The 26,355-nt window shown below is 36.0% G+C and overlaps 5 protein-coding genes across 5 annotated transcripts; all 5 read left to right on the top strand.

Annotated features, from left to right (window-relative positions):
• Positions 1 to 248: 248 nt before the first annotated feature.
• Positions 249 to 6,749, top strand: LOC121252766. The gene is made up of 3 exons (XM_041152560.1): positions 249 to 509; positions 3,723 to 3,803; positions 6,156 to 6,749. The coding sequence occupies exons 1-3, from the start codon at positions 351 to 353 to the stop codon at positions 6,540 to 6,542; spliced, it is 627 nt and encodes a 208-aa protein (XP_041008494.1). The 5' UTR covers positions 249 to 350; the 3' UTR covers positions 6,543 to 6,749.
• Positions 6,750 to 9,275: 2,526 nt separating this feature from the next.
• Positions 9,276 to 14,278, top strand: LOC121253702 (TSL-kinase interacting protein 1). Its single transcript, XM_041153710.1, has 8 exons — positions 9,276 to 9,477; positions 10,739 to 10,877; positions 11,142 to 11,266; positions 11,342 to 11,580; positions 11,659 to 11,878; positions 12,203 to 12,700; positions 13,511 to 13,630; positions 13,722 to 14,278. Exons 2-8 carry the CDS (start codon positions 10,754 to 10,756, stop codon positions 13,794 to 13,796), a joined length of 1,401 nt encoding a protein of 466 aa, XP_041009644.1. The 5' UTR covers positions 9,276 to 9,477; positions 10,739 to 10,753; the 3' UTR covers positions 13,797 to 14,278.
• A 127-nt stretch (positions 14,279 to 14,405) lies between these two features.
• On the top strand, positions 14,406 to 15,368 carry LOC121253288. The gene has a single exon (XM_041153308.1). The coding sequence runs from the start codon at positions 14,932 to 14,934 to the stop codon at positions 15,364 to 15,366; it is 435 nt and encodes a 144-aa protein (XP_041009242.1). The 5' UTR covers positions 14,406 to 14,931; the 3' UTR covers positions 15,367 to 15,368.
• A 449-nt stretch (positions 15,369 to 15,817) lies between these two features.
• On the top strand, positions 15,818 to 17,420 carry LOC121253321 (probable serine/threonine-protein kinase At1g54610). The gene is made up of 3 exons (XM_041153352.1): positions 15,818 to 15,828; positions 16,566 to 17,202; positions 17,295 to 17,420. Exons 1-3 carry the CDS (start codon positions 15,818 to 15,820, stop codon positions 17,418 to 17,420), a joined length of 774 nt encoding a protein of 257 aa, XP_041009286.1.
• A 545-nt stretch (positions 17,421 to 17,965) lies between these two features.
• Positions 17,966 to 19,621, top strand: LOC121253320. Its single transcript, XM_041153351.1, has 3 exons — positions 17,966 to 17,970; positions 18,086 to 18,194; positions 19,129 to 19,621. The coding sequence occupies exons 1-3, from the start codon at positions 17,966 to 17,968 to the stop codon at positions 19,576 to 19,578; spliced, it is 564 nt and encodes a 187-aa protein (XP_041009285.1). The 3' UTR covers positions 19,579 to 19,621.
• The last annotated feature ends 6,734 nt before the right edge of the window (positions 19,622 to 26,355 follow it).

Raw genomic sequence — 26,355 nt, 5'->3', positions numbered from 1 at the left:
GTATGTACTGTAGAGTCGAATCATTACGATCAAAATATTTTAATTGCTCAGGGTATTGGTCCAACTTCTTTCGATTACTTCGGGATTTAAAAAGAAAAAAAAATAACAAATAGGGAATGGTGGGAACAAAAAATAGATGACGTGGCAAAGCATCACCTTTTGCTCCAACTTTCCTTCCACGTCATCTCTTCGGTGTTCCACCTCGGTCCACAATACAACACAAAAAGAGCTTCGTCGGTTCCTTTAACCATGCGCAAGTGCAACTCTCCTGCTCCTCAACTGTATAACATTAACATCCATCCTTCTTTCACGGGTGAGCTGCTCCAAGACGGAAGAAATTCTCATCGACCATGGCGAAGAAGAGGAAGTCCGACGCCACGCGCCTCGATGAGGTGGATCGTAGCATCTACACCAGCTTCTGCAGCGCCGCTAACTCCCTTTCCCAGCTCTACACCCACTCAATGAACCAACAGCGCCTCTCCTTCCAAGTCGGTGAACGTCACGCGCTGGTTCTTTCCTCTTCCAATTTCCCTCTTCCTTTCCCTTTTTTTATGGCCTTTTCATCTTACGTATGTATTCATGTATCCGGTTTGATCCCAATGGGTTCACTTTGTTATGGTTGTCTGTATGTTTGATCGATGGGTTTTAGTAATTCTATCGTTTTTGGCATATTACAATCTTTTTGGTTCCCTATAAAATTTGTTATTTTCCATTACTTGCTTTTTTTTAATTGAGTTCTCAGTTATCTGCTTGTATTAACTATGCCGTCTAGTTGCAGAAGACGGTCTTATATGTGGCTCTTGTTTGTTGGGTTTAAAATAATCAAGAAACTCGGATATTTTTATACTTTTTTTTTTTTTTTTTTAATTTTACGATTTCCTGCATTTTATCAAAGATCTAAGGGTGCTATTTGATATTTGGTTTATTAGGTGGTCATTTTCCTTCTACAGTTTTGCTTCATATTAATTTTGTTTATACAATACTGCTTCTTCCTTGCTTATTATGGAGTCACATTACTTGGTTAATTTTGTTTTGCCGATCCTTCTGAACGGGGTGTTGAATTAAAATTAAGAAGCTTATGGCGTTTATAGGAGAGGAAGCATGCTAATTTTTCCGTACAAAGGTTATACCATGTACTCTAGTCCGTGAAGAGGGTTCATGTTGACTCGGAATATATAAGGGCATAAGGCCACACTTGCTCAAGTTTTCATGGACCTCGAGTGCCGTCTTTAAATAGATGCGTGCTTTTATTTCAATTCTCGAAGGCTCTTGATTACAAATTTGATTTTATGGTAGATTTGTCTTTGTTTATCCAAAACACGGTTCAAATGTGTATCAATTTTTGTTCAGATATTCAGGAGCAGTGTTAGAAATCATCTGTCATCTTGCATAAAGGAATTTATGGTGTATGTGCCTGTTAGGAAATGCTGGGGGTTTTGTTATTTTTGGGATAATGATGACCTATGTTTATTAGAAGACACATGGTGAGACTTATGAAGGAGACCTCCTTTATTCAGGAATAAACTATCTTTTACTACTAAAATAATACAAGAGTGCAACCATGCTAATACAGTTTGACGGCACAACACCTTAACATTTAGCAAGCTTATACATAGACAAAAAAAATATGCGGTCAAAACTCACCAGCCTAACCAGCACACTAGAAACTCTCTTAAACACGTCAATCACATGAAGCAATTGCTCTTTGCACTCTACTCTTAAGGGAAGCTTGAAGCTTCCTTACATAAATTGCTTATGTTGGTTATGAATTAACTTGCTCTTCGCACTCTACTCTTGAGTGAAGCTTGAAGCTATGCAAAATACACAAAAAACAAAAACAAAGAAAGACAATGGAAATCCTAATATCTGCAGCTTAGATGAAAGGAGTGATTGGGAGAGGATGTGGGATTGACAGCCATATTTCGGATGATGGTGTGGAGGCCCGTGTGGCTCATGGTGTGCGGTAGGGGTCGAGGTTGGGTGGCTCTAAAAGATCACGGGTTGGGGAAAACATGCGATCAATGGATCCTCTTTGTTGATGACACCTTAATTATTTGTGAGCCTCAGTTTAACCATATTTGTTCGTTGCAGGCGCTTTAGCTTTGTTTTGAAGCTGTTTCAGGCCTAAAGGTAAATTTTTTGAAGTCTAAAATGGTACCTGTTGGTTTGGTACATAATATAGGGGGGCTTGGTTAATATTTTGGGTTGTATGGTTTCATCTTTGCCAATGAAGTACTTTGGTCTTCCTTTGGGAGCTCCTCACAAGTATAAGGCAATGTGGGATGGTGTTATTGAAAAGATAGAGAGGAGATTGGCTGGATGGAAAAGGATTTATTTGTCTTAAGGGGGAAGACTCACCTTAATTAAGAGTACTTTATCTAACCTCCCTATGTATTTTCTATCTTTATTTCCTTTGCATGCAGAGGTGGCAAAATGGAAAAGATCTTTAGTGCTTGCTTGTGGGGTGGCTTTGGGGATGAAAAAAAGTTTCAGTTACTTAAATGGGACGAGATTTGCACCCCAATCTCTTGTGGAGGTTTAGGGGTATGAAATCTGAGAATTTTTAATATGGCACTTTTAGGAAAATGGTTATCACGGTATCATCAGTGGCAAAGGTTCTATGGGATGATATTTTTAGTAGGCTTGTTATTGTCTGGGTGATGTCTAGAAGGAGTACAGGGTAATCGTCAAATTGCAGCTGTTTGGAATATGGTGCCATTATGTCTTATGTGGTGTATATGGGATGAGAGGAACGGATGTTGTTTCGAAGATAGAGAATGTTCGTTGGGAGGGATTAGAGATTTTTCTTCCATACGTTGTTACTTTGGGCATCGGCTATTGTATTAGATGGGACTTGTTTTCATGATTTCTATGTTGCTTTTTCAATCTCTTAGCTTGTAATTAGGTGTTTTCTCTTGAATACTCCCCGTGTACTTAGGTTATGGCTAATTATGTGGATTACAAAATTTCTTTTTAACTTATAAAAAAAACATGCGATCAATGCATGGAGGCTGGGAGCAGCGAATGGGTTCATATTTGTGGTCCGAAGTTTAGGAGATGAAAAGCAAGAAAAAAAAAAAAGGGAAAACGAGAAAATAGGGCCAGTATGCCAAACCAGTGGCCATCTAGGAGCGGTTGACACAAAAAAGACTTGGAATAGGGGGCATATGGGTTAGGGCAGGGCGCCGGTGGAAGACCCTACTTTTTTGTTGCTAGTGGTCAAGGAAGGGACGAAGGTTGCATTGGTTGCATCCTTTTGATTTTAGGGTGAACCATATGCCCTAGATCTAGTCTCCTATGACTTGGGAAGGACCAAAAAAAAGCAAAGAATGTGGGGGAAAAAGGGCAAGAATGGGGAGGAAAAAGGGAGAAGATGGAGAGGGAGGACCTGATTTTGGAAGAGGGGGTGGAGCTTCTCCCTTCATCTGGTGATTATGGCAGAATGTGGCGGCATGTCTTTTTTGCTTTGCATTACATGGCTTGATATGTGGATTTTATTTGTGTATTATTGCTGATGGTTGTTTTCGTTTTCTTTTGGGTGTGCATTCTTGTGAAAATAGCCAACCGTGGATAAGATCCGAATGTTGCTTGATGTTAGCAATTTTCCCCTTGGTTGTAATTGTTAATGGATATTTTCTCTTTCTTTAGATGTCAATTTTGATAATTTCTTGTAGCCTTAATGTTATATAACACCTTTTCTCTCTCTCCTTAATACATTGCAGGACAAACTATATCAATTGGTTTTGAGACAACAAGAAGAGGGATCAAGAGTGACAACAATGGATATCGTTTCTTATTTGCAGGTTTCTTAGCTTGCCATTATTCAATGTTTCTTATTCTGCTGTGGTATAACTTCCTTTATAGTTATCATGTCTGTGCTAATTTTATATCTAACCTTTGTGCTAGATTGTTGCAACTTGCAATGCTGGTGTTCTGTAGCTTGAGTTTTGCATTTTAGAAACCTCTTTCTGTTGCTATATTGTTGTTGGCTTTCTGGTGCATGTTGTCATATGCTTCTAAATTTGATGGGCCATGTGTTTAGAAGTAAACAATTAGCAGCACTTATGAGCAAACTCCTTGTCTCCCTTTATGCAAATCCATTGCATGTGGACTTACATTTTGGAAGACAGGTAGTTTGATGATGAGAGGATGGCAATCGGTTATCAGTCCCACTTTTTTATCACTTAAATCAATGTAGGAGGGGTTCATAGGATCATGACAACAAAATTTTACAATTTAGGATAGGTTTTTATTGTACAGCATTGTTTTGTTTTCCTCTTATTACTTTTGTTGATGAAGCTTCAATTTTATTCAATGGAAACAAACAGTTTTTCTGAAAGATTTTAAGGTTTTTAAGCTTGCTAAAGAAAAAAGAAGTCGTTGGGGTCAGCCATAAAGTCCTATGATGTGAGGAAATGCGCAAAAAAATGCACCCGGGGAACAGAATTTCTTATGGTTTAAAGTGTCCATATGCTTGCATATGTCCAGTACAATCCTTATAAGCTGCTGATGTGAGGCAAGGAGTATCGCCTTATTGAAAATGAGTTTGAGGTGCATTTTACTCCCCCCACCAGACTTTCTCCTTTTGGCTGTTAAAGGAGATTTCAAACAGAAGTTTGAATTTCTGAAGAGTTGAATTCCTTTGTTCTTGCCATCTTTTATAAAACTTGTTGGGTCCACTACTTTAGTTGGACATGTGGCGTTGCTATAACAGGAACAACAAATAGCTCTTGTTAAAAAACTACTACATGCTGGTCACTACAGAGTACAAAGTTATGAACTATTGATGTCATAGGCACTAAAAAAAATGAAAAAGAACATATCTACCAACGTAACTTCCCCCACAAACAAGGGAGGGTGGGGGAATCATACGTCTAAATCTCTTGCAGGTATTGGAATTATATATGCTCATAAAAAAAATGAGGATATCTGGCTACCCTGCTCTTCGATGCACAATCCACATCTGGGAGTAGTGAAAGAAAGAGTCGAATATCTTTGAGAGCTCCAAATAATAATTGATTCCTGTTCTCATACATGTTAAAATTATGTATGCCTCTTCATGCAAAAAATGCTTTAGGGTAGGACCGTATCAAGCCACCCCTCCCTTGGTTTTAGAAGAATATAGTCTCTCTAGTAGACATCTTCTTTCACCCCTGGTGGTTGGTTGCCAGATGGATATACAAAATTTCTATGATTGAAACGTCAGGTGGTTCTGAATCATCCACTAGTACTGTCCTCTCTTCTGTGAATTTTACCATGACAGAATCTAGAAGGTGGTCTTTTTTTTTTTGACAAATATAAAGAGGTGGTCTTCTATTATTTTTTTGCTGACATTATATGGCTATAAAAATCTGCAGGAAGGGGACTGAATAACACAAATCCATTGAATTACTGTTTTAAAATATATGATTGCGATGAATGTATCTATATGTTTTCTATAATTTTCAGTTGCTCAATTTACAATACTTGTTGAGAAAGATGAAAATGTACTCTAATGAAATTGTACACACTACCCGCTAACCATGACTCTAATTTAGTTATCCCCTTCATTTCCCCTTCTCTACATTAAGCAAGGAGTATCTGACAATCAACAAGTGTTAACGAGGTAAAAACAACTGTATGCCATACATGGCTTGTTCCTTGTTTTGCCTTGGGAGGCCCAATGGTGTTGACTACCTTGTATCTATCTGACCAGGTGGTGTCAGACAATGTGCCGACTCAGAATCTTGCCTTTTCTTACACAAAGTTGCCTTGTATGCACAAATGATTTGATTATTTCTGTCGTATCAAAGTTCAACGTTCTGTCACACTACACATTTACATGAATGGTCTGAGATATGAAGGTCATTGCATCTAAATAACGAGACTAACAGAAATGATTGTCTAGCAAATTTGTGAAATGATTGGAACTAGATATTTGTACACGTAATATTAGGTTATGAGTATCATATGAGATGGGTCCATATTGAATGGATGCGCTGCATATTACAATGGATAAATTTTTACAGCTTCAGTAGGTGATATCTCTTACATTTCCAGTTATCTTCTTCGAGGTAGGTTTAACTACTTCTATGGCCCCCACTTTTCGGTGATGCCAAATGCCGGGAAGGCAAGCTAAAGGAAGTGACTTTTTATGTTTTTAATTTTTTTTGCAGAATGAGCTTGAACATGGAGCAGATGAGCCCCCAATGTCACCCAGGCTTCCATTTCAAAACCAGCACGCCCAGAATGCAATGCACCCGACTATTTTGGGTTCCCCTGTCTCTTCTGGTCCATTTAGGGTAGCAACGGTGGGCCATGGAGTTCGTTCTGGGCAATCTGATAATCAGCCTAGGAACTCGGTATTCTCAAATGCTCTCTCCAGCCCGGTTCGTCGGAGCATTCAGTCCTATCACCAATCGTTATCACAAGGGGGTTACCAAGGACCTCGGAATGGTGAGACAAACATTTGTCATCTCCAAAACAGGGATACGAACTCAGCAAACTTCAATGACTGCATGGACATGCATGCAGATAGTCCAGCTCATGATTTTCGATACTGAAATTACTTTAGGGAAAGGTGGGAGAAAGGATAAATGGTCAGAAAGTCTTATGTCGTTAGAGATGTTGAAACTGTTTCAAATTTAGATTATTTGACTTTTATTCGTTTACTATTTCTCTTAAAACTTAGTGGTTGAATCTGAATATACGGCTAACGGTAAAGTAATGGATGAAATATAACAATAATGGCAATTTAGAATTTCCCACAATAGGGGGCTATTTGGTTGTGAAACAAACATAATCCAAATCATTGGTAATGATCTTTAGGTTTCCTTGTCATTATCATACACATGAATTAGAAGAGGGAAGGGAATGCTGCAGATAAGGATGTCACTCTGGATGCAAATGAATAGAGCAGCTCATGATCAAAACTCTGTTTGAATGTACTTGGATCTAATTTGGTTTATTTAATAAATAAGATGCTCGTAAACACTAATATTGATTTGAATATTAAACGGGCAAAATTTGTATAAGCTCGACTTGACTCATTTGAGCTCGTTTTAAAACTTTTAATGTGTTATAGATCTATATATTATATTTACTACATGTTAGTTGTATTTTATATATTTAATTATATATTATTAATATATTTATATTTTATCTTATTAAGTATATTTATTATGTTCCCAAATTGTGTATAGGATACTTTGCATAATTATTTTTATAGGAGATAGTTTATGTAATTAGTTATCTATATTTAGTTGTGTATTTTATTACAAATAATTTGATAAAAAATTCTATTTATAAGCCGGTGTTGATAACTCATCTAATAAAATGCTTATATGGCATAATTTGATTTTTAAGATAAATTTTAAATCTTACAAATCAAATCTTATCATTTAAGTTGCTCAGAAAAAAAAAATGTTACAATTTGAGTGATGTAGATAATGTGCTCTATATATCAGCTTAAAAATATAATAACTATGTATGATATATCAAGCTATTTCATATTTGTAATACAAGTTATTTTATAAGTTTAATTAATTATGTATTATGTAGTATAACATTAATGTATATATCAATTAACTAGTTGTCATGATATAGATTATAGCCCGTTGATAAAGTTATAAATGAATGAGTGAATGCACATTAACTTTAAACAATTATCAAATTAATTTTAATTAATTAGTTATAATTCATATAAATAATACATATCATAACTTAAGTCTATAGTATTTTTTTTAATTAAGGAATCATATTATTAACCCTATACATAATATGATTTTCATATACTAGATAAATAATAACACATTGTAATTTATAACTATTACTTCTTACTTGTAGTTGCATATTATTATATTATTATCATTTAATATATTCACTATAACTTATATATTATAACTATATATTTATATCATATGCCTATAATATACTTATAAATATTATATCTAATGATGTATGCTATAATATATTAATAATTTATATTTAATAATAATAATATATTATACGACTAGAACTTAATTTTGACTTAGTATGCTATATATATAATATGATTTAATTTATTGCACTTATCTGTTGTGTTAATTTTTTAATTCATAACTATAAGTATATAAGTTAACTTATTTTATAAAAAATTATATCATAAGAATTTAAAAAAATACTTAAATTGTTCTGCAGAGATTCTAACAGTGTCTTGGATGAATAATCTTTGGGTACGATTGAAATATCATTACCAATGAATGCAATTTGTGTTGCTTCAGTTCGTTTGCAACAAATGCAATTCGTTGCAAATGTAAAGTGAATGAAATTCGTTACTTCAGTACATGTGCAACAAATGGAAATTGTTGCAGTTGTATATCTTCTACAACAGTGAAATTCGTTGAAAAAATAAAATATTTTGTTGGTAAAAGACCAATTGCAACGGTTGGCCATATCCCATATATGGACAATATATTTACATTTGCTACGAAGGAATCTCGTTGCTAAAAATCATTATTTGCAACTAAAAAATAACTCGACATTCACCAACGCGGCAATTCCGAAAGCATGACAACGAATAATGTTTGTTGCAAATAGTTAGTTGCAACGAAAATACCACTTTTTGCAATGATATATGTCCTCTCATGGCTATAGCTAGTCGATAAAGTGTGCAAACCATGCACCACACCCCATTTGAATGTCTCCTAGAGAGATTTTGTTTATCACTCCATTGGTGTGAGCTTTTTACTCCTTTTGAAAGTTTTGAGTCCCATACACTAAATTTTTATTTTATAATAAGAAATATGCTATATGGATTACAATTTTTGCATATTCCCTTTGAAAGAAAGGAAAAAAAATTTGACATCTACACGAAAAAAATCATATTTTTCAATAGTGGATCACATATTTTAACGAGAGTACGTAATACTTGCACATCCTAAGACTGTATCTAGCATTACTCTTATCCGTTAAATAATCAATTGCATTCTTTTTTGGACCTTTGACTCATGCTAAAATATACAATTTGGAAAATTTGATGTATTTATTGTTGTTTGTATACAAGATTCATCCCCACCTCTTATAATGTTATTTCTCTTATTAATAAATTAAGATTTCCTATAAAAAAAGTAATGAAATTATTTGAGTTGGGTAGTAGAAGAAGGTCTTGGGTTCCTTTAAGTGGGTAAGGGCCCAGGCCCGCAGGCCTTCTCAAAGGGCCCAAACAACAGTGTAAAAGTGCTGAAACCGAGACTCTGTCCCCGTAAAGAGAAGACTGAAGACCGCTAATTATATATTTTTAAAAAAATTGAAGGTGTTCAGAACTTCAGATTCCCGCTCCCGCCCAACATATTTTCCCAAACTCAAATTTCCCAGAAACCGAGTCTCACCCAAACAGAGGACTGAAATGAATGAAGATCCCTTATATATACTTCACGTTCCCATTCCCGCCTGCTCCTAGCATTTTTTCCCAAGCTCTCACTCTCTCTCTCTCTCTCAAGTGGATACGCTTGGATTCAGGTATGGGAGCATTAATCCATTTTTATTTTATTTGTAGTTGTTCATGTTTCAACTCTCAAGTTTCGATCAATCTGTTCATTTTCATTTGTCTACTTATCACGAATGTTATCTACATTTTCTAGTTTTCCGCTTTCGAAACAAGTTAGATTTTATGTCAATTTAATTCTACGAACGATTCTTATGTTGGAGTTCTTGGCCATGCTTTGATGCGAGATTCAGTGAAAATGTCTATTCGAATCGTTTGAACTCCGTTTCTGTATGTATGTGTTGTCCGAAACCCTCAGAAACCCTCTCGTGGCCTTTTTGTTTATCTGTAACGACCGGAACTATAGATCGTGATTTGATTTGGATGAAGGAATTTTTTTAGTTAGAGCATACACTAACCGTACCACTGAATTTAGGGTTTTGGTCCATATGCCAAAATCTACCGCGTAAAGCACCCTGTTTTTGCCTTTTGATCTATGTATGATCCTGTGACTGATATAGTTCACTTTTTTTTTTTTTTTAGAAGACAGAAATGTGCTATATTAATACTTCTCCGTAGAGCGTGTTTAATGAAAACAGATATGATGAAGCCAATTGCTTTATAACGTTTGATCTACGCTAAACTGGTACCTTAAATTATGGTGTGTTTGAAGATCACCTTAAATGTGTGGAAAACTTGGAATATTTAAATTTGGGGCATGGTTTTTTAATGGGTTAAAGAATTGGGAATTTGAGGTGAATTCCCAATATATATTATGGTATATATTACGGTAGGGCCTGTGCGATTACCTAGCTTTAGCTTATTACTCTTTAAGTTATATCTTGAAGGAATAGAAAGAGAAAACCTCATACTGGACTGGTGTTACAATTTCAGAGATCAAGGAGGTAAGGATGATAGATTTAATGCTTAACAAATGGGTAGTTTGTTGCTTTAGATTTCATTTGGTTAATGTGACAGTGTTGAGGAATGTGAAAATTTTGTGTTCCTAGGAAGTCAAAACTTTATCTTAATCGTAGGAAACAATTGTAAGGGTTCTGTTTTTTTTCCTTTTAATTAGTTTTTTATTGGGTTTGCAAGTCAATGAAGGCCTTAACATGGTTGGATCATGAATGTGAAATTCATGGAGATTATTGTGCTCTATAGATGCAATCCAATATAACTCCCATGTAAGAAGAGTTCTGATAATTGATCTCTATGGTCTGGAAGCTTGGATTTCAATTTTTGCTTTTCTACAAGAGGGATGCTGATTAGTTTAGTGCTTGGATCAATTAACAGGAAAGCCAAACCACCATGAAAACTACTAGACAGCAAAACAGGAAGGCAAACGTTCCCTCAAAGCGCAAGGCAGACTTAGGTTGCACTGGAGCCAAGAAGTCCACGAAGAGAACTGGTGGGCGGAGTTTCAAACCTGCAGGTGAGGCATATCCTAACACTATTTTAAAAATTGAATTGCATTTGCAGAGGGTTTAAGATTAACTGATGGTCTGACCTGTCAGTTCTACCAGTTCTGGGACTCAATTTATATGCATGACTTAGAAAAGTAAAGCAATAGAAAGATGGGACATCAGTTTCATAGATAGTTATTTTGTATGTTCTGTTTTAAGTTCTTGAACCTTCTCGTCAGGCAAGCTGACGTGTTTTGTTGTAAAAATTAAACAATATCCACCTTCTTGCACAGCTGAGGGAAGGTGTCCAGATATTCGAGTGGAAAGGAAATGCGTTTCACAAACACTTATTCCCTACACGAAGATCAAGTTGCAGCTTTTTCCAATAGATGAAAGCACTCGCATGGGATTGGAAAAGGTTAAATACCGACTGTTGAATTAACGGACTTTAACTATTTGGGATTTATTTAATTTGAATTTATTTTTCTTCTAGGATGGACATAATCCATACTTGGAACTTACTTTAAGTGCTCGAAAGAAGATTTCTTCGGTGCTTAAGCGCCTAAATTGCAAGTGGGGAGGTTCAAGTATTGCTCTAGGGGAGCCTATGCTTTTCCCATACAACGCACTAAAAAACTCGTCTAGTTACAGAAGATGGACGTTGAATGACAATGATATTAGTGCGGGATATGTCTATGAAGCTATTGGAAGCCCCTCAATTTTCCGCCTAAGGTAAAAGGACTGGTCATTTTCTCTTCTCACAGGCATAATATCGTATATGTGAAGTTCTAACTTGATTTCTCTTTCAAGGTATGGCTGGTTCTCTTATACCGAGCCTGAAACTTTTGGTAAGCTTTCTACATCAACTCCCATTCAGGGTTTTTCGCAATCTGAGGAGAAAGGTTGCAGAACTAATAAGGACGGTCCAGATGTCGAAGGGAATAAAACTGAGGTAGGAAGTGAAGTAGCTGTTGATGCTGAAGTAGCTATTGATGCTGACAACGTCGTGAACGGACCTGCGGATCCTATGGTAATTTTTTCTGATCCTTTTTTTCTTTTTAATTTTTTTTTTTCTCTTAGCTAAAATCATGGAATTTTCTGAACATGTTGATTATGTTTTCCATGGGCATTTTATTCTCATACCCGTCGTTAGAAGTGGTAGTGGATTAAGCACTCGTTGGTTGTGCAGAGATGTATACATGATTAGATGTTAGAATGATCACGTATTTGTTGATAAACTCTTATTTAGTCTTTTCAACAGGCGCTTTCCATTGTTCTATTTAGAGATTCAGTTGCAATTTATGTCACAGAAGAGAGTACAATTCTCAAAACTTGCTCATTTTGTTCTAACTAGGATAATGAACCGAAGATGGATGATGGCCTTGGACAATCATCAGCCCTGTGGACTGATAGTTTGACTAATATAAGCATTGGGGCCCTCCTCTCTGAAGTATCCATACAGGGCAAGTTCAGCAATTCTGATCCGATCATTGATGGTCTAACTTCTATAAGCATTGGAGGTCTCTTGTCTGAAGCATCACTACAGGGCAAACCCAATAACTGTGATCCAAAATCAGCTGGGAATGATGCATGCTTGCAGATGCCTCAACCAACATCTGATTCCTTTGACGCTTATATTGCTGCCCAAACAAATTGTTCTCAGGGTCCAAGGTCATCCACTCAAGACCCACACTCATCTATATTGGATGCTGAAGAAACGTGCCATGCGTTTCCTTTTCAAAGATTCTCGTCCTCAGAAAAGGATGTTCTGCCTTTGGTTGGAAGTGCTTATCCAGGGAGCCGTGGCCAGGATGTTGGTTCCGAGTCATTCAACTTTCCTAATGCAGCCGAGGTTTGATAAAAAAAAAAACCTTCATTTGTTTTTTTATTGCTTTATTGCCATAGAAATTTTATGAGGCTTCAAGATGGAGTTAGGAAACTCACAGGTTTAATAGTTAGGTAGCTTTCAATCCCATTCGACCATTAATATGATACTGGTTCCAAGTCCTTCAAACTTCTCAATGCACCTAAGGTTTTCTCTCAAGTTTTATGTGGTTTAAATATGGATTTGAAAGATTAACAGGTGTAATAGTCAGGTAGCTTTCAATCCATTTATTCACTTAGTGTGATCCTTGTATGTAAGCAATATGTATGCTAGTTTTTTTTTTTTTTTAATACAAATCACACTTGATTAATCACTGATTGATTTCTGGAGTTTCTTACGAACAAGAGATTTGCTATGATGGATCACTAATCTCTGTACACTCCAACTAGAAGTTTGGTTTCTTCATCAATCATGGCTTTGTTCAAAACTTGAAATTCAGGAACTTTGTTGAAAGGCATGATATTTGGTCCAGGAGTTTCTTGCTAATGATACATGCTGACGTTTTGCATTTTGTTTGGTGGGATATCACTTGGTCCTTAGGAATTTGAAAGTAATATATGTAAGAGCTTGATTCCTAAACATCCGTTGGTTTGACTTTCTGAATGCGACTTGTTTGGGAATAGGCTAGGTTTTCACTTTTTGTTGAAGATCATGTCGTGAGGATATTTCACTAGTAGTTTGAATAGAGGTCTTTTGAAACTTGAAACAGCATGAGGCTTGTAGGCCTTGATGATAAGTTCTAACAAGTGTTCTAATGTATGCTAGTGCGTTATGCAGGGCAACTGTCAACCTGTGTTTCCAGAAGATTATGCTTGTCAAGAATCTGAAATAGACCTGTTATTTTCTTCGCACACATATCATGATGAGAGCAGTCTTGGACTGTCAGGCATTAAATGGGTACTTGAATTTCTCACTTAGAACTTTATTAAAGTCCTATGTATGTTTTCGTGAATGGTAAATTTGATTATTTTCTTATTGCTTAATACAGACCGACTCTCTCGGACCCTTTGATCTTGGCCTACCCCACCTCTCAGAAGCTTATCTGTGGAACGGTATTATCTGAAGTAGATTTGTTAGATGGCAGTCTTGACGCATTCCAGAATCGCTTTTAAGTTAGAGGCTGGAAAGGTTGCTGTTGAAGATAAGAAAGTACAGGGAAACAAAGCAGCTAAGAAATGAGTAAGCTAACCAATTGGATGGAGTAATTATTGTAGAGCATACATGCAACTTAAAGTTTTGGAACAAGTCTACCAAGACCCAAGAATATGGTACTTTGACATCACCAATAGGGTGGGTAACTATCTCACAAAAAATGCCATGGTGTGAAGACTCTTGACTTGGATTGTTTTCCAATGCTAACATGAAAGATGTAAAGACATGCTAATGATTGCTGGACAGTGTTTCTGTTTTGGGAACCCTCCATATTCATGAAAAGAGAACTTGTATGTAAATTTAGCAAGAACCATATTCCTCGGTAGCTCCGTAATGTCATCCATTATTCGTCACAGATTCAAGGAAATCAGTTCAAAGCATATTCTGATTGAATTCCTAATTTTGATGCATGATTTTCTCTTCAACCAATCTAGGGTCGCGTTAGAGTCTATATTTTGTCCTGAGATGAATGACACTCTTGTACCATACGGAAGCTAACACAGACTGATTCTTTCTTTGTTTTTTTAACCTTCAAAATATCCTTAATTCCTTACATTGAATTGTTAGCAGCAATACTACGTCCATTTTGTAAACAACATTAGAACACTAGTAAATGAAGACAGCCGTGTCTATCGGTTTTATCTCGCTAAGCTTGGCGGGGGTGGAGGTTTATGTTTGTTGCCTGTGTTCGTATTGGAGACACCCGCATGAATTTTATATTACCCGCCAAAATTGAGGTGTAATTTCAGTGTATAAAAGTAGATAATTCAAAGCTGCTACTACCTTGAAAACATAGTCCAAAGTCGTTGATAATGAAGAAGAAACCTCATACAACTCTGTTTCCTCTCCATCTTTCTTCTTCTCATTTACCATAATTCCAAAACCATGCCGGCCTCGTGTATCATCTGCTCTCAATCTCCTCTTCTCGCTTTCTCCTTTGTTATCATCAAAATGCTCCATATACAGACCCGTCTCTACTATGCCACCTAGATTTTCACGAAAAAAGAAAAAGAAAGCATAGACTTCGACTCAACTGCTGAGACGCGATGGGTTGTGCTCTGGCAAAGCCTCCCAAGTACTCTCCCCCTCGACGCATTGAGAAGTTGAAATCGGAGAATGGGTATGTTGGGGGAGGGAGACCCATTGATCGCAACCAGCTTCCGAAGGACTCAGCCGCTGCGGTGCCCATAAACTGCCAAGTCGAAGATAAGCATATTGTGGGTGGGGTGAATGCTGAAAGGCGCGGTGGGGGAGACAGGGTGGTTGTGAGAGACCGAGAGGAGAAGAGTGGAAATGCTTCGAAGAGGGTTCGGTCTAAGAAGATTGGAGGGGATGAGCTTGTGGGTGGGTGGCCTAAGTGGCTTGTTGATAATGTATCTGGAGATTTGCTGTCGGGTTTGGTTTCCAAGAGCGCCGATTCCTATGATAAACTTGCTAAGGTTAGTATATTGGTGATATTGATTAGATCCTTCTGTTATTAGAATGCATAAGCGAAGTTTTGTACTGTATTCATTATGTCCGATTGACTCTGCTTCCATTCTATGATGACTGGCATTCTTGGTATTGAAATCTGAATAATTTGGGTTTGAGGGGAGGCTTTCAAATGGCGGGATTTAGATTGTAGTTTCTCATATAAACCGTATGAATAGGGAGAGGAAGCAACTGATAACTGAGAGAGAGAGAGAGAGAGAGAGAGAGAGAGAGGTTCTACTTTCTAGCTCCAAGGAGTAGAGTGGGAGAGGCTTCATTTGTTGATTTTCTTTATTTCAAATTATCTTCCTCCCTTGTTCTTTGCGACACCCAAATTTAAGAGAGGATAGGGAGATTAGAAAGAAGACATGATAGAGGGGAGTGTTCGAGTTTCTTGGATGAGTTGCCTGTTGGAGATAGAAAGATCTTAATCATAGTTTTGAATTCTTTTCGACCGTTTTAATGGCAAAATTGTATTTTTCTTGAGTTTGGACGATATTTTTATAAATTTAAATCTAAATGACATTCGTGTAATTTTAAAATCTAAAAATCATATATAGAATCTTAATTTTTTTTTGTAACTTTAAATATGTCCCATCATTTTTTTTTTAAATCTCATTATTTTTAATAATTTCTTGACCCTTTATTTTTTGTCTTTATTTTTTGTGTGTTTCAACTTAAGTTTATAATTTTTTTAATATTATTTTTTAACAAGATCTCTGCTAATATTATTTTTAATGTTTTCAACTTATATCCATTTTAAAAATCTCCATTTCATGTTTTTAATATTATATATATATACACACACACACAAATATATACATGATATACACTTACATACAAGTATATGTGTATATATATGTATAGCTAATCTCGAAATGATATATCAAAATGTACCGATATTAAAATATTTCATTCTAATACTTAAACTGGAATGATTACTGAACGGAATTTAAAACATTAGTCTAAATTAAGTTGGGATGTTTTGACTTAAATTGTGGTTTTTGGAATAGTTTTTAAATCCCAAAATGATCAAAATAGTCCATTTGTCAGAATTATGTAAGTAAACGATTAGAAACACTGCATAAGCATCAATGATGAGTAGTCAGATATAATTAGAAAATTTTAACGACAATAATTAGATCACTCTTACCACCACCAGTTATAAAAGTTTTAATTAAAGAAAATATAAAAAAGTAAATTGATTTAGAGCAATTTTGTATATAAACTTGTTGCTTTTACAGATCGGGCAAGGAACTTACAGCAATGTGTACAAAGCTGTCGATAGGGACACCAAAAAGATTGTTGCTTTGAAGAAAGTGCGGTTTGACACTTCGGAGCCTGAAAGTGTGAAATTCATGGCAAGAGAGATTAGGATACTGAAGATGCTAGATCATCCCAACGTGATCAAGCTTAACGGACTAGCCACTTCAAGGATGCAGTATAGTCTCTATCTGGTTTTCGATTTCATGCAGTCTGACTTGACCGGGATTATCTCACGTCCGGGTGAGATGCTCAATGAAGCACAGGTCAAGTGCTATATGCAGCAGCTACTTTCTGGTCTCCAGCACTGCCATGAAAGAGGAGTTTTACACCGAGACATTAAACCAGCCAACTTGTTAATAAACAGTAGGGGAGTGTTGAAAATTGCTGATTTTGGTCTTGCAAACGTGTATGATCCTGAACAAAAACGTTCCCTTACAAGCCGAGTGGTGACACTCTGGTATAGGGCCCCAGAACTACTGTTAGGCTCCACGGATTATGGAGCTGGTATTGATCTTTGGAGTGCAGGATGCCTATTGGCAGAGATGTTTGTTAGAAGAGCATTTATGCCTGGGAGAACAGAGGTAGAACCGCCTTTAATAATACAAATCCAGAAGAAAAATTGGATAGATTCTGTTCCATGCATGGATTGTATAATTACTACTTTTCTTTTAAGGATATGCGTGCAATGATTCTATACTCGTTGTTTTTAAGTTCTGTCTCTGTTGTACACAGGTTGAGCAGCTTCATAAGATCTTCAAACTTTGTGGTTCACCCTCAGAGGATTACTGGAACAAAATGAAGCTACCGGCAAGCTTCCGTCCACCGCGGCATTATAGGCCTAGTTTTGAAGAAGCCTTCAGCCCCTTACCTACCTCTTCATTTGGCCTTTTGACTACACTTCTTGCTCTAGACCCAACCTCTCGTGGCAGTGCTGCTTCTGCTCTCCATAGTGAAGTGAGTATAATAGATGGCAAGCTCTTTCTCTGTACTCATTGCTAGTGGTATAACGACATTTCAGCCCTTTTCTTTGGTAGAACCAAAACTTTGTACTAAGAGCTTTAGAAAATTGGAATACAAGTGTTCCTAATGAACACATTCTATTATCTTCCTCCTGCTTTTATAAAGTTCAATCGTAAAAGAAAATTTACGCTTTATTCTGAGTATTTTTTTTTTCTGCTTTCAGTTCTTTACTTCAAGCCCATTGGCATGCAATCTTTCAGCTCTACCAATTCCCAGGAAAGAGAAGGATCAATCTAAAACCCGTGATCGGAAGATGTATGATTTTAGTTTATAATGTGAAATTATTTTCCTCAATGATGTGATGAATACCTCTATGTTACGATCATGATGTCTCCTACCAAAACCTTTAATAGCAGCTTAGTCTGTTCTGTGGGCTGTAACGATCAATTCCACTGGATGTCCAAACTACATGAATTTACTTAATTGTGATTTTCCATCTTACAGGCGCAAGACTTCTAAAACAAAACAATCAACTCGAACAAAAGCTGATGGTCATCAGGGAAAGAAACTGATCATTGAGCAACCCACTGAAGATTTTGATTCTAATAAAGAGGTAAGATGTTGCACCTTGAGATCAGTACCTTAGAGCAACATCTTCAGTTGAAATTATACTTCCATTAAGAGTGACATTTTTTTTTGAGGAAGACGGAATTTCGTTGTGTATTCAAGGAGAAATATATATTCAAATCTAAGCAATAACGAAAAAAATAATAATAAATTGAGATGGTAATAGGGCAGGGCCACGGATGTGAAGTCAGACTTGCAGGGTATATCTAGTTCATTTGATGGCTGTGCATCATAGAGACTTTTACAGTGCTTTTATAGAAGATTTTTGGTCTAAAAGGTCAAGGTCCAAGGTTCAAGGTTCAAAACCTAATGGGTGCAAATAATCTTTTGCGGCCACACCTCTTAGTGAAAAGCCAGCGATTTAATTAGTTCTGTGTAGAAAAACTTCTAAGGGTGCGGTACACGGGACCATAGTTTATTCTGTAGGGGTGGGTCCAAAGGGCCTTGCTTTGGAGAGGTTTTCCAACATCAAAAAAATAAAATAAAATATTACTTCTCATCTTGAATTTGAATTACCATATGAAATGAATGTATACTCTAGTTGTTGAGCTTGGTATTCAGAAAATAGGGGGATACAGTAGAGGTGAAAATCTTAATTCAAATCTGTGGTCATATGAAAATATTCATCATTAATTGTTTATCTCTAATCATACCAATTAATTCTGTCGCATTTTAAATGATTTCATAGTTAACCATTTACATGAAAAACTACTCTAATGCATTAATTACATCAATCGAAATGAAAAATCTAAGATAAACAATATGTCTAGTTAAAGAATAGATAGTTTTTTAAAGCATGAAGATTAGTTTGAATCCACTTGAACTACCTCTTCTTCTTTCAATGGAGTACTGAGCACATGCCGCTGCATATAAATGAGTTTCTTCTTTCTTCTTTATGTTTTCCTTAAAACTCATTGCAGGGGAAGAAATCAGAGGCCCAAATGCAGAGCCAAGAGATGGGTTACAGTGGAAGCAGCGCCTCCTCTAGCGTCACAACAACTAGGAATGACAGAAGCTCGGATGCATCCTTATCCCCAGTTGGTCGTTCTGATCAAAAGAGGGCACCAAAAACTGAGGTTCATCCCAATGCTCTCAAGAACATCAAGAACCCTACACTCTTGCAGGCTTCCGTAAGTGATATCATCAACCCGAATGAAGGCAAAATACTGTCTCATTGTCGGAGGTCTCTTTCTTCAATCGATTTCCGAAGTGTCGATCTGGAAATATATCAAAACTCTTCGAATTCGACAAAGATAAGGCCATCAAGGATAATCCTCTCTAAGATGTCCAGTGCCCATCACAATCAGCACATCAACGGCACACGAGATGCCACACAAGTAACCTCTGTACAGTTGCGTGGGATGCCATAGAGGGTCCAGGTTTTCAGTGAAGACGAGGAACAGCAGTAGTCTGTTAAACCCAGAATAACTGTATTATATGTGCAGAATAAACTGTATTTTTTGTATTGAATAAGTTTGAACTTTACTACAAATATATAATATTTCTCTGAACTCGTCATGAACTGAACCACATACATATAATTCTCTGAAAAATAATAGGTTAAGTCATTCTTCTGTTAGAACATCACCGTGGCAGAAAATCACTGACTCGAATATGTTGAAGATATGTATCGTAAATTCATTCCCAAAGCAACTATATCGCATTCGATCGCCGCGCAAATGCATTTGCCAACAATATGTTGAGCCTAAGCCTGTGATCCTTGCAAGAAGGATGGAAGGGATCAACAGTATTAGTAGCACGTGAAATACAGTCGCAGCATGTACAAGTACCATACAATCATTTTAAAAAAGAATTAGATCTATTATTAAAAAATTATTATTTTTACGTAAATATCATATTTATTTATTTTTTTAAAATGATTACATACTGCTTGTGCACGATTGTAACTATTATTAAAACGGTATGAAATTGGGTCTCTTTTTAAGATTAACGATGGCCAAAACCGATCCGACAACAATTCTGTTTAATGCAGTCGTCAGTAATTAGAGCTGATATTTGGGACCGATTACTGATCAGAATCTTGCTTTGGATGCCATACGGATTCGGTTAGGCTCTTGCGGCGCTTTCGTAGGATATGGAATGTAGTCAGGAGCGAGCGTGACGAGATTGGAGAAATGCTATTTATCACCTTTAGCATTAGTAGTCGCTTCTCCATCTTTATCTTTATCTTTAAATTTAAAAAATATATCTTTAAATTCATCTATATTGACTTATGCATCTCTAAGTCATTCTTCAAACAATATTTTACTATTTTTTTCTCTTTCCTATCCATTAAAATAAATTTTGTAGAATTTATATTAAGATGATTTTGATAAATAAGATTTATATTAAGTTGATAATATAAAGTAGATATTAATTGTAAAATATATATAAAAAAAATTTTAGAAAACAAATAAAAAATAAAAAAATAATAATATTTTATTATTATTTGGTTCAAAGATGCATAAACCAATGTGATAGTTTTTTTCATATGCAAAATCATTCTTCATATGTGATGATTTTATATAGGAAGATGCATAAATCACTATCAATACTCTTAACCGCATATTAACATGTGATTTATCACGTGCGGTGAGTTAATAGTCGTGGCCCCGTGGGCCAGTTGTGGGCTGATCACGGGTTATTGAACCAACTGCCAATCGGCATGCACCGTGGCCAACGAGTCACCACATTCTTCAACTTTGTTTTTGTTTTTGTTTTATTTCAAATATTAAAATTTATCTTGAAATAAAGTTTTCGTCATGTGGATTACAGACAAATGGTAGGTTCTCGTGACATTAAGTCACATTTAGATAGTAAAAATATTTTATTTTATTTAATCTCATTATTATAAATTTTTTAAATTTTTACATAAAATATAATAAATAATTTAATTTTTTAAAATACTAAAATAATAATAATATTTTAAGAATAATTTATTCAACTTTCAACTTTTATTTAAACCATCTCATCTCATCTCATCTCATCTTACTGTTCAAACCGCACCTAACTGGAAAATGACATCAAAATGAGAAATGTTTGGTTTACAAAAATATATATCTATCAATTTATAAGTTTACGTTTTGCAAGATCCGATATATATAGCTCTAATACTCCTCTTTCGTCTTTATTTTGAATTAATTAAGTTGGAACAATTCTCACGCCTATGATAACCCCATAAACTTTATAAACAGTAGTTCTGGTAAGTAGAACACATGACTGGATCCATTATTGGATATCGAAGAGACACAAGTCCATTCTAAATTTAAGAGCTTTCAAAGAAGCTAATAGACGTGTAATATCCACGAAACCTGCGTACGCACGTACATCCATTTTACATGATAAGAAAGTACCTATGTTTAAAAGAGAACAACATGCAAATGAGATCTGATCATATATGATTTTAGTCTTCACTCATCGTCGAAACTGTAGGTAAACTTGCTCTTAATCCACTTAAAGCTGTTTCGCAAAGAAGATTTGAGCTTACCTTCCATGGCATACATGTTGTAAGCTGCAACCCTTTTCCTCCTCTCGAGCTCTGGATTGCAGGAGCCGGATGACGTGCCTAAGCCGTCTATGTTGCCGCTGCCGTCGGGACTGTTGAAGCTGTATGACTTGGACCTGTCCTCGAAATCAGATCGGATGTCCAAGTAAGGTGTCGAGTAGTAGTGCCCTGAAAATGATTTGCTCTTTTCCATGACCTAAATATATTGCCTGATGAAGAAGGATAATGTGCCTTTGCTCCACAATACCATTTACATTTAAAGGAAGAGAAACTTTGGGGACTTTTTTTTTTGGGATAGTGTTTTCCCACACTTGCATACATTTTTTCTCCTGTGGACATCTTTCAAAATGAGAAAACTTTTTAGCCTAAATATATATATATATACATATATATGTGTGTGTGTACATAAATAAATATAATTCTGCTATCATATATATATGTATATTGTGCATAAGTACTCGCGTTGTTAATAGTTGATAGACGTTGGATTGTCATATCATGTAGAATATGGGGAATGCTTGTGCGGTCTGCATTGGATTGAAGATATGTATATGGGATTTAGTGGCAGACAGTAATTCCCAAGTCTCGAGTGCTTGAATAATGTCATAAATAATAACAAAGAATAATCAGGGCATTAATTCCAATGCTATTTAAACAGAAAAGTGTTATAACCATAAATTTTTTTTATAAAAATAAATTTATAAATTTATATTGTTTAATTGATGTGATACGTTAGTTTTATTTTACAATTAAAATAATTTTATAATCTAATATATCATATAAAATAATATTAATTTATAAATTTATTTTTATAAAATTCATTTTATTTCTGTGACCAAAGTATTTCTCTTTCAAATATATTCAACTAAGTAAAAGTTCAATTCATAGGTGGCAGTCGTTGCAAATTACATTACTGTAAAAATTAAAAAAGAAAAGTCACATTCCACGTATACAAACGTATGATTTGACTTCACGTAAAAAAGAAAAGAAAAAAAACGAAGAGAAAAACATATTACAAAGTTACTCTTTAACTTCTAGTTTTGTTCTTTCTATCGCTTCCCATTCGAAGCCAACGAAAGAGAGAAAAATAAAATACCCAACCTATTGAAGGTTAGGCCCAGCCCACCAAGTCACACTAGATGATAAAATAGAGAGAGAGTAGAAGATAAGAAGTGACCATAGGTGCAAATGAGAGTGTCAGAAGGAAGTGAGAAATGGAATGGATGCTCAGACATGTCAAGAGTCAGACTTGACTTCCGCTGACAGACAAGCAAAGGGACCAGTCATCTCTTGGCAGGCAGGCATGCATGTACAATGGAGGGTCAAATAAAAGCAAAGTGTCAAATAACCAGCATAGATCATTTTCTTCTTCTTCAACTTCTCGAGGAAGATATCTTTTCCAGCAGGAAGAGTTTCAGCTTCCTTTGCACAGTGAAAAATGAGAGGCCATGAGAGACTGTAAACAAGTATATTATAGTAGATTTTCCCTCCCCAAACGTTGTGGACGTAGGCAATATGCCGAATCAAGTAAATCTTTATTTCTCTTATTTTCTCTGCACTGGTTTTTCATTTACCGCCACGGATGTACTCATCGATACCGTACAGCTGCTCCGGAACATTGTTAGGACTTCAAACAACACCATCCAAGGCCCAAGTCGAACTGTGGGCCGATAATGACTCTTTCTCTTCTTCCGGTCTGCTGTGCGATTTTTCCCACATCAATAGTGGTGCCATCTGTGAGATCTGATTTCCTCTCTTTGCCGGAGATGAGAAAAGGACAATTTTCTAGCATGTTGGACGAGTAGATAACATCTTCCCAGATAAGTATTCTTAGTTTTTTAAATTTTACATTTACGAAAAATGCTGCTGCAGAAAATGAGCGAGTAAATCTTTTCTCGTTCAGGTGAGGAACCGAGCTCCTCACCACTGCACTCAGTTCACTCTAATGCACTTGCAGATTAAGGACCAGGCCACTTGTAGATGTAAAAGTTTGGCTAAAATTAGGTGACTAAGTTGATAAGTTTGTATAGGATTAGATGATTAAAATGATAGAGTTTATCATATCATTAAGTTAGTAATTTTGGATGAATAGAAATTATTTATTGACTTTATTTATAACAATATTAAGTTTATTTAGGAGGTATTAGAGGTTGTTTAGATAAGTCATAAGTAAAAAAATCGAGTCTCAAGGAATCTGCACTTATCAAGATAAGAGGTTGATCTGAAATCTGTTACTGCAGTCAAGAGTTATCGCAAAATGTTAGCATTCCATTAGAAGACGACTTTGCGACCGTCAGCAAAGTCCTATTGTAGATCGAATTCCTACCAGATTTATTCCGTTAGCGAAGTATTACTGCAGATCAAACTCCTATCAGCTTTGTTTCGTCAATAGAATCTTATTGCAATTGGAATTGGTTTTCAGATTGTTTATTTAAGGGATTCTATTGGTTAGGATCAGTAGAGATTTAGATCTGCATATTTTCTAGAGTACTTTCCAATGCATATTTTGGTGAGAAAATTCCTTTGAGAATTTTTATATTGTTTTTCTCAGAGAGTGGTATTTGAGTGTGAGAAATCTCAAGTATTTTATCTCTCTTTTTGAGTGCGTGCATACTCCATGTTGGAGAATTGATTGGTCGAGTTTCAGCCACTGGAGTTCCAGGAGAAAAGTCAATGTTTGAAGATTGCCAGAGGTTCTGGCTGCTACTGTAGTAGAAGACAAATAGGTCATTTGTCTGGTCAAGTAAGAGTGCCAATTGATAAAAGTTTTGTAATTGAACTTTATTTATAATTGATTTTCAAATAATAAAATTGACTTTTCAGGATTTGACTGTCCCGTAGGGTTTTACCTTTAAAGAGTTTTTTAAAGAGTTTTCATTCGATACCAATTTTGGTATTACACACTTTGTTTATTTTATATTATTGCTTAATTAATAAATTAATTGCATGCTTAACGACTAACCAATTTTTTGAGTGAATTGGTATATACTTTCGCTGCGTTACAAGGGTACTTGGGTAATTTTAATTGGTACCAGTGCGTGGTTTACTCATTCGAGTGTGATCTGTGTCCCTGTAGATCATGTCGTCGTCATTATATGTCCCATCACACTTTGATGAGGAAAACTATGGAAAGTTCGTTTGAGGGTTTTCCTAAAGTCTTTAGATGAACTCGTGTGTGACATTCAACGATAGAACTACTTGCATGTTCTTGCATTCATTGCATATAATTAGCCTAGGACATGCATTTTTATTTAGTTTTTGTTTTATGTTTCTGTTTTTTCAGTGTAAAATACATTATTTTTCTAGTTTGTTTCTATTTTATTTTTGGGAAGTGCATGCTTGATATGTCAAAGGTTTGATACATGTATTCTCACAAAATAAATTTTTGAACTTATGCATCTCTCGTGAGTTACTTCACACACAAAAGATGCATCGCTTTGCGTGGGTTATTTCACACAAACTTCAACACTAGCAGTAAATTGAAAACAAAACGTCGAACGAACATACATTTTTCAATGACGATAAACATACGAATGATGCATCGCCAAACTATGCATCATACGTGGTCGAGTACACCTCCCGCCTAAATTCGCCCCTAGAAGCATTTATCGCTTAACACAAGCGGAATGGAGAACGAAAAACCCTTTTTTGAAATTTGTTTTCTTACTGACGACCTATGTTGCATATTTTATCTTAAAGATTCTCAACGTCTTTTGTTGGAATAAGTTACCCTTAAGAATCACAGGCATCCGTGAATGATAAAATACCCAGCCTGCTAAAGGCTAGACCTAGCCCACCAAGCCACACTAGAGGACAAAATGGAGAGGGAGGGAGTGAGAGACAAGAAATGACCATAGGTAGAAAGGAGATGAAGGCGTCAGATGGAAGTGGAAGGGATACTTAAACACGCCAAGGGTTAGACCTGACTTTCATTGATAGACACGCAAAGGGATTAGTCACCTTTTGGCAGGCAAGCATGCACAATGGAGGGGGTCAGATAAAAGCAAAGGGCCAGATGACCAACATAGATCTTCTTCTTCTTCTTCTTCAACCTCTCGAGGAACAACCTCTCGAGAAAGACATTTTCTCCAGTAGGAGGAGCTCTAGCTTCCTTTATACAGTGAGAAATGTGAGGTCATGAGAGATTGTAAACAAATATATTATAGTGGATTTTTCCTCCCCAAATGCCTGTGGAAGTAGGCAACTTGCCGAATCACGTAAATCTGTGTGTTCCTTTATTTTATTTTCTCTGCATTGGTTTTCTATTCACAACCACAGACTTACGCATCGACACAATATAGCCGCTTTAGAACACTGTCAGGGGCTCCAAACAACACCGACCAAGGTCCAAGTCGAACAGTGGGCTGAGAATGACTTTTTTTCTCTTCTGGCCTATTGTGCAATTTTTCCCGCATCAACATACCTAAACTTCATGGTTTTTATTTCTTGATGTTTAGTTCATTGACATAGTATGCGCAGTCCACATGAGGCTATGCACAAAGCACATTGCACTTCTTTAGTTTTATTTTTAATGGGCAATGCACATTGTTCACAATGATGAAATAATAAAGAGATCGAACTGGCAGGCAGAGATGGTGACTGAACCTGTTGATGAGGAATTTGCCACCACCGATTGGTGATG

Source organism: Juglans microcarpa x Juglans regia, chromosome 2S, assembly GCF_004785595.1.
Source record: "Juglans microcarpa x Juglans regia isolate MS1-56 chromosome 2S, Jm3101_v1.0, whole genome shotgun sequence".
NCBI classification, from domain to species: Eukaryota; Viridiplantae; Streptophyta; class Magnoliopsida; order Fagales; family Juglandaceae; genus Juglans; species Juglans microcarpa x Juglans regia.
This window is presented reverse-complemented; position numbering and strand designations above follow the sequence as displayed.

What these genes read in the sequence shown, in the direction of transcription:
- LOC121252766 (XM_041152560.1), top strand. Translation starts at nt 351, where the DNA reads ATGGCGAAGAAGAGGAAGTCCGACGCCACGCGCCTCGATGAGGTGGAT. An exon ending in TCGGTGAACGTCACGCGCTG is followed by an intron (nt 510 to 3,722) that starts GTTCTTTCCTCT and finishes AATACATTGCAG; the next exon opens with GACAAACTATATCAATTGGT. An exon ending in ATATCGTTTCTTATTTGCAG is followed by an intron (nt 3,804 to 6,155) that starts GTTTCTTAGCTT and finishes TTTTTTTTGCAG; the next exon opens with AATGAGCTTGAACATGGAGC.
- LOC121253702 (XM_041153710.1), top strand. Translation starts at nt 10,754, where the DNA reads ATGAAAACTACTAGACAGCAAAACAGGAAGGCAAACGTTCCCTCAAAG. An exon ending in ACTTTCCTAATGCAGCCGAG is followed by an intron (nt 12,701 to 13,510) that starts GTTTGATAAAAA and finishes TGCGTTATGCAG; the next exon opens with GGCAACTGTCAACCTGTGTT. An exon ending in GACTGTCAGGCATTAAATGG is followed by an intron (nt 13,631 to 13,721) that starts GTACTTGAATTT and finishes TGCTTAATACAG; the next exon opens with ACCGACTCTCTCGGACCCTT.
- LOC121253288 (XM_041153308.1), top strand. Translation starts at nt 14,932, where the DNA reads ATGGGTTGTGCTCTGGCAAAGCCTCCCAAGTACTCTCCCCCTCGACGC.
- LOC121253321 (XM_041153352.1), top strand. An exon ending in TTATGCCTGGGAGAACAGAG is followed by an intron (nt 17,203 to 17,294) that starts GTAGAACCGCCT and finishes TTTTCTTTTAAG; the next exon opens with GATATGCGTGCAATGATTCT.
- LOC121253320 (XM_041153351.1), top strand. An exon ending in ATTTTGATTCTAATAAAGAG is followed by an intron (nt 18,195 to 19,128) that starts GTAAGATGTTGC and finishes AACTCATTGCAG; the next exon opens with GGGAAGAAATCAGAGGCCCA.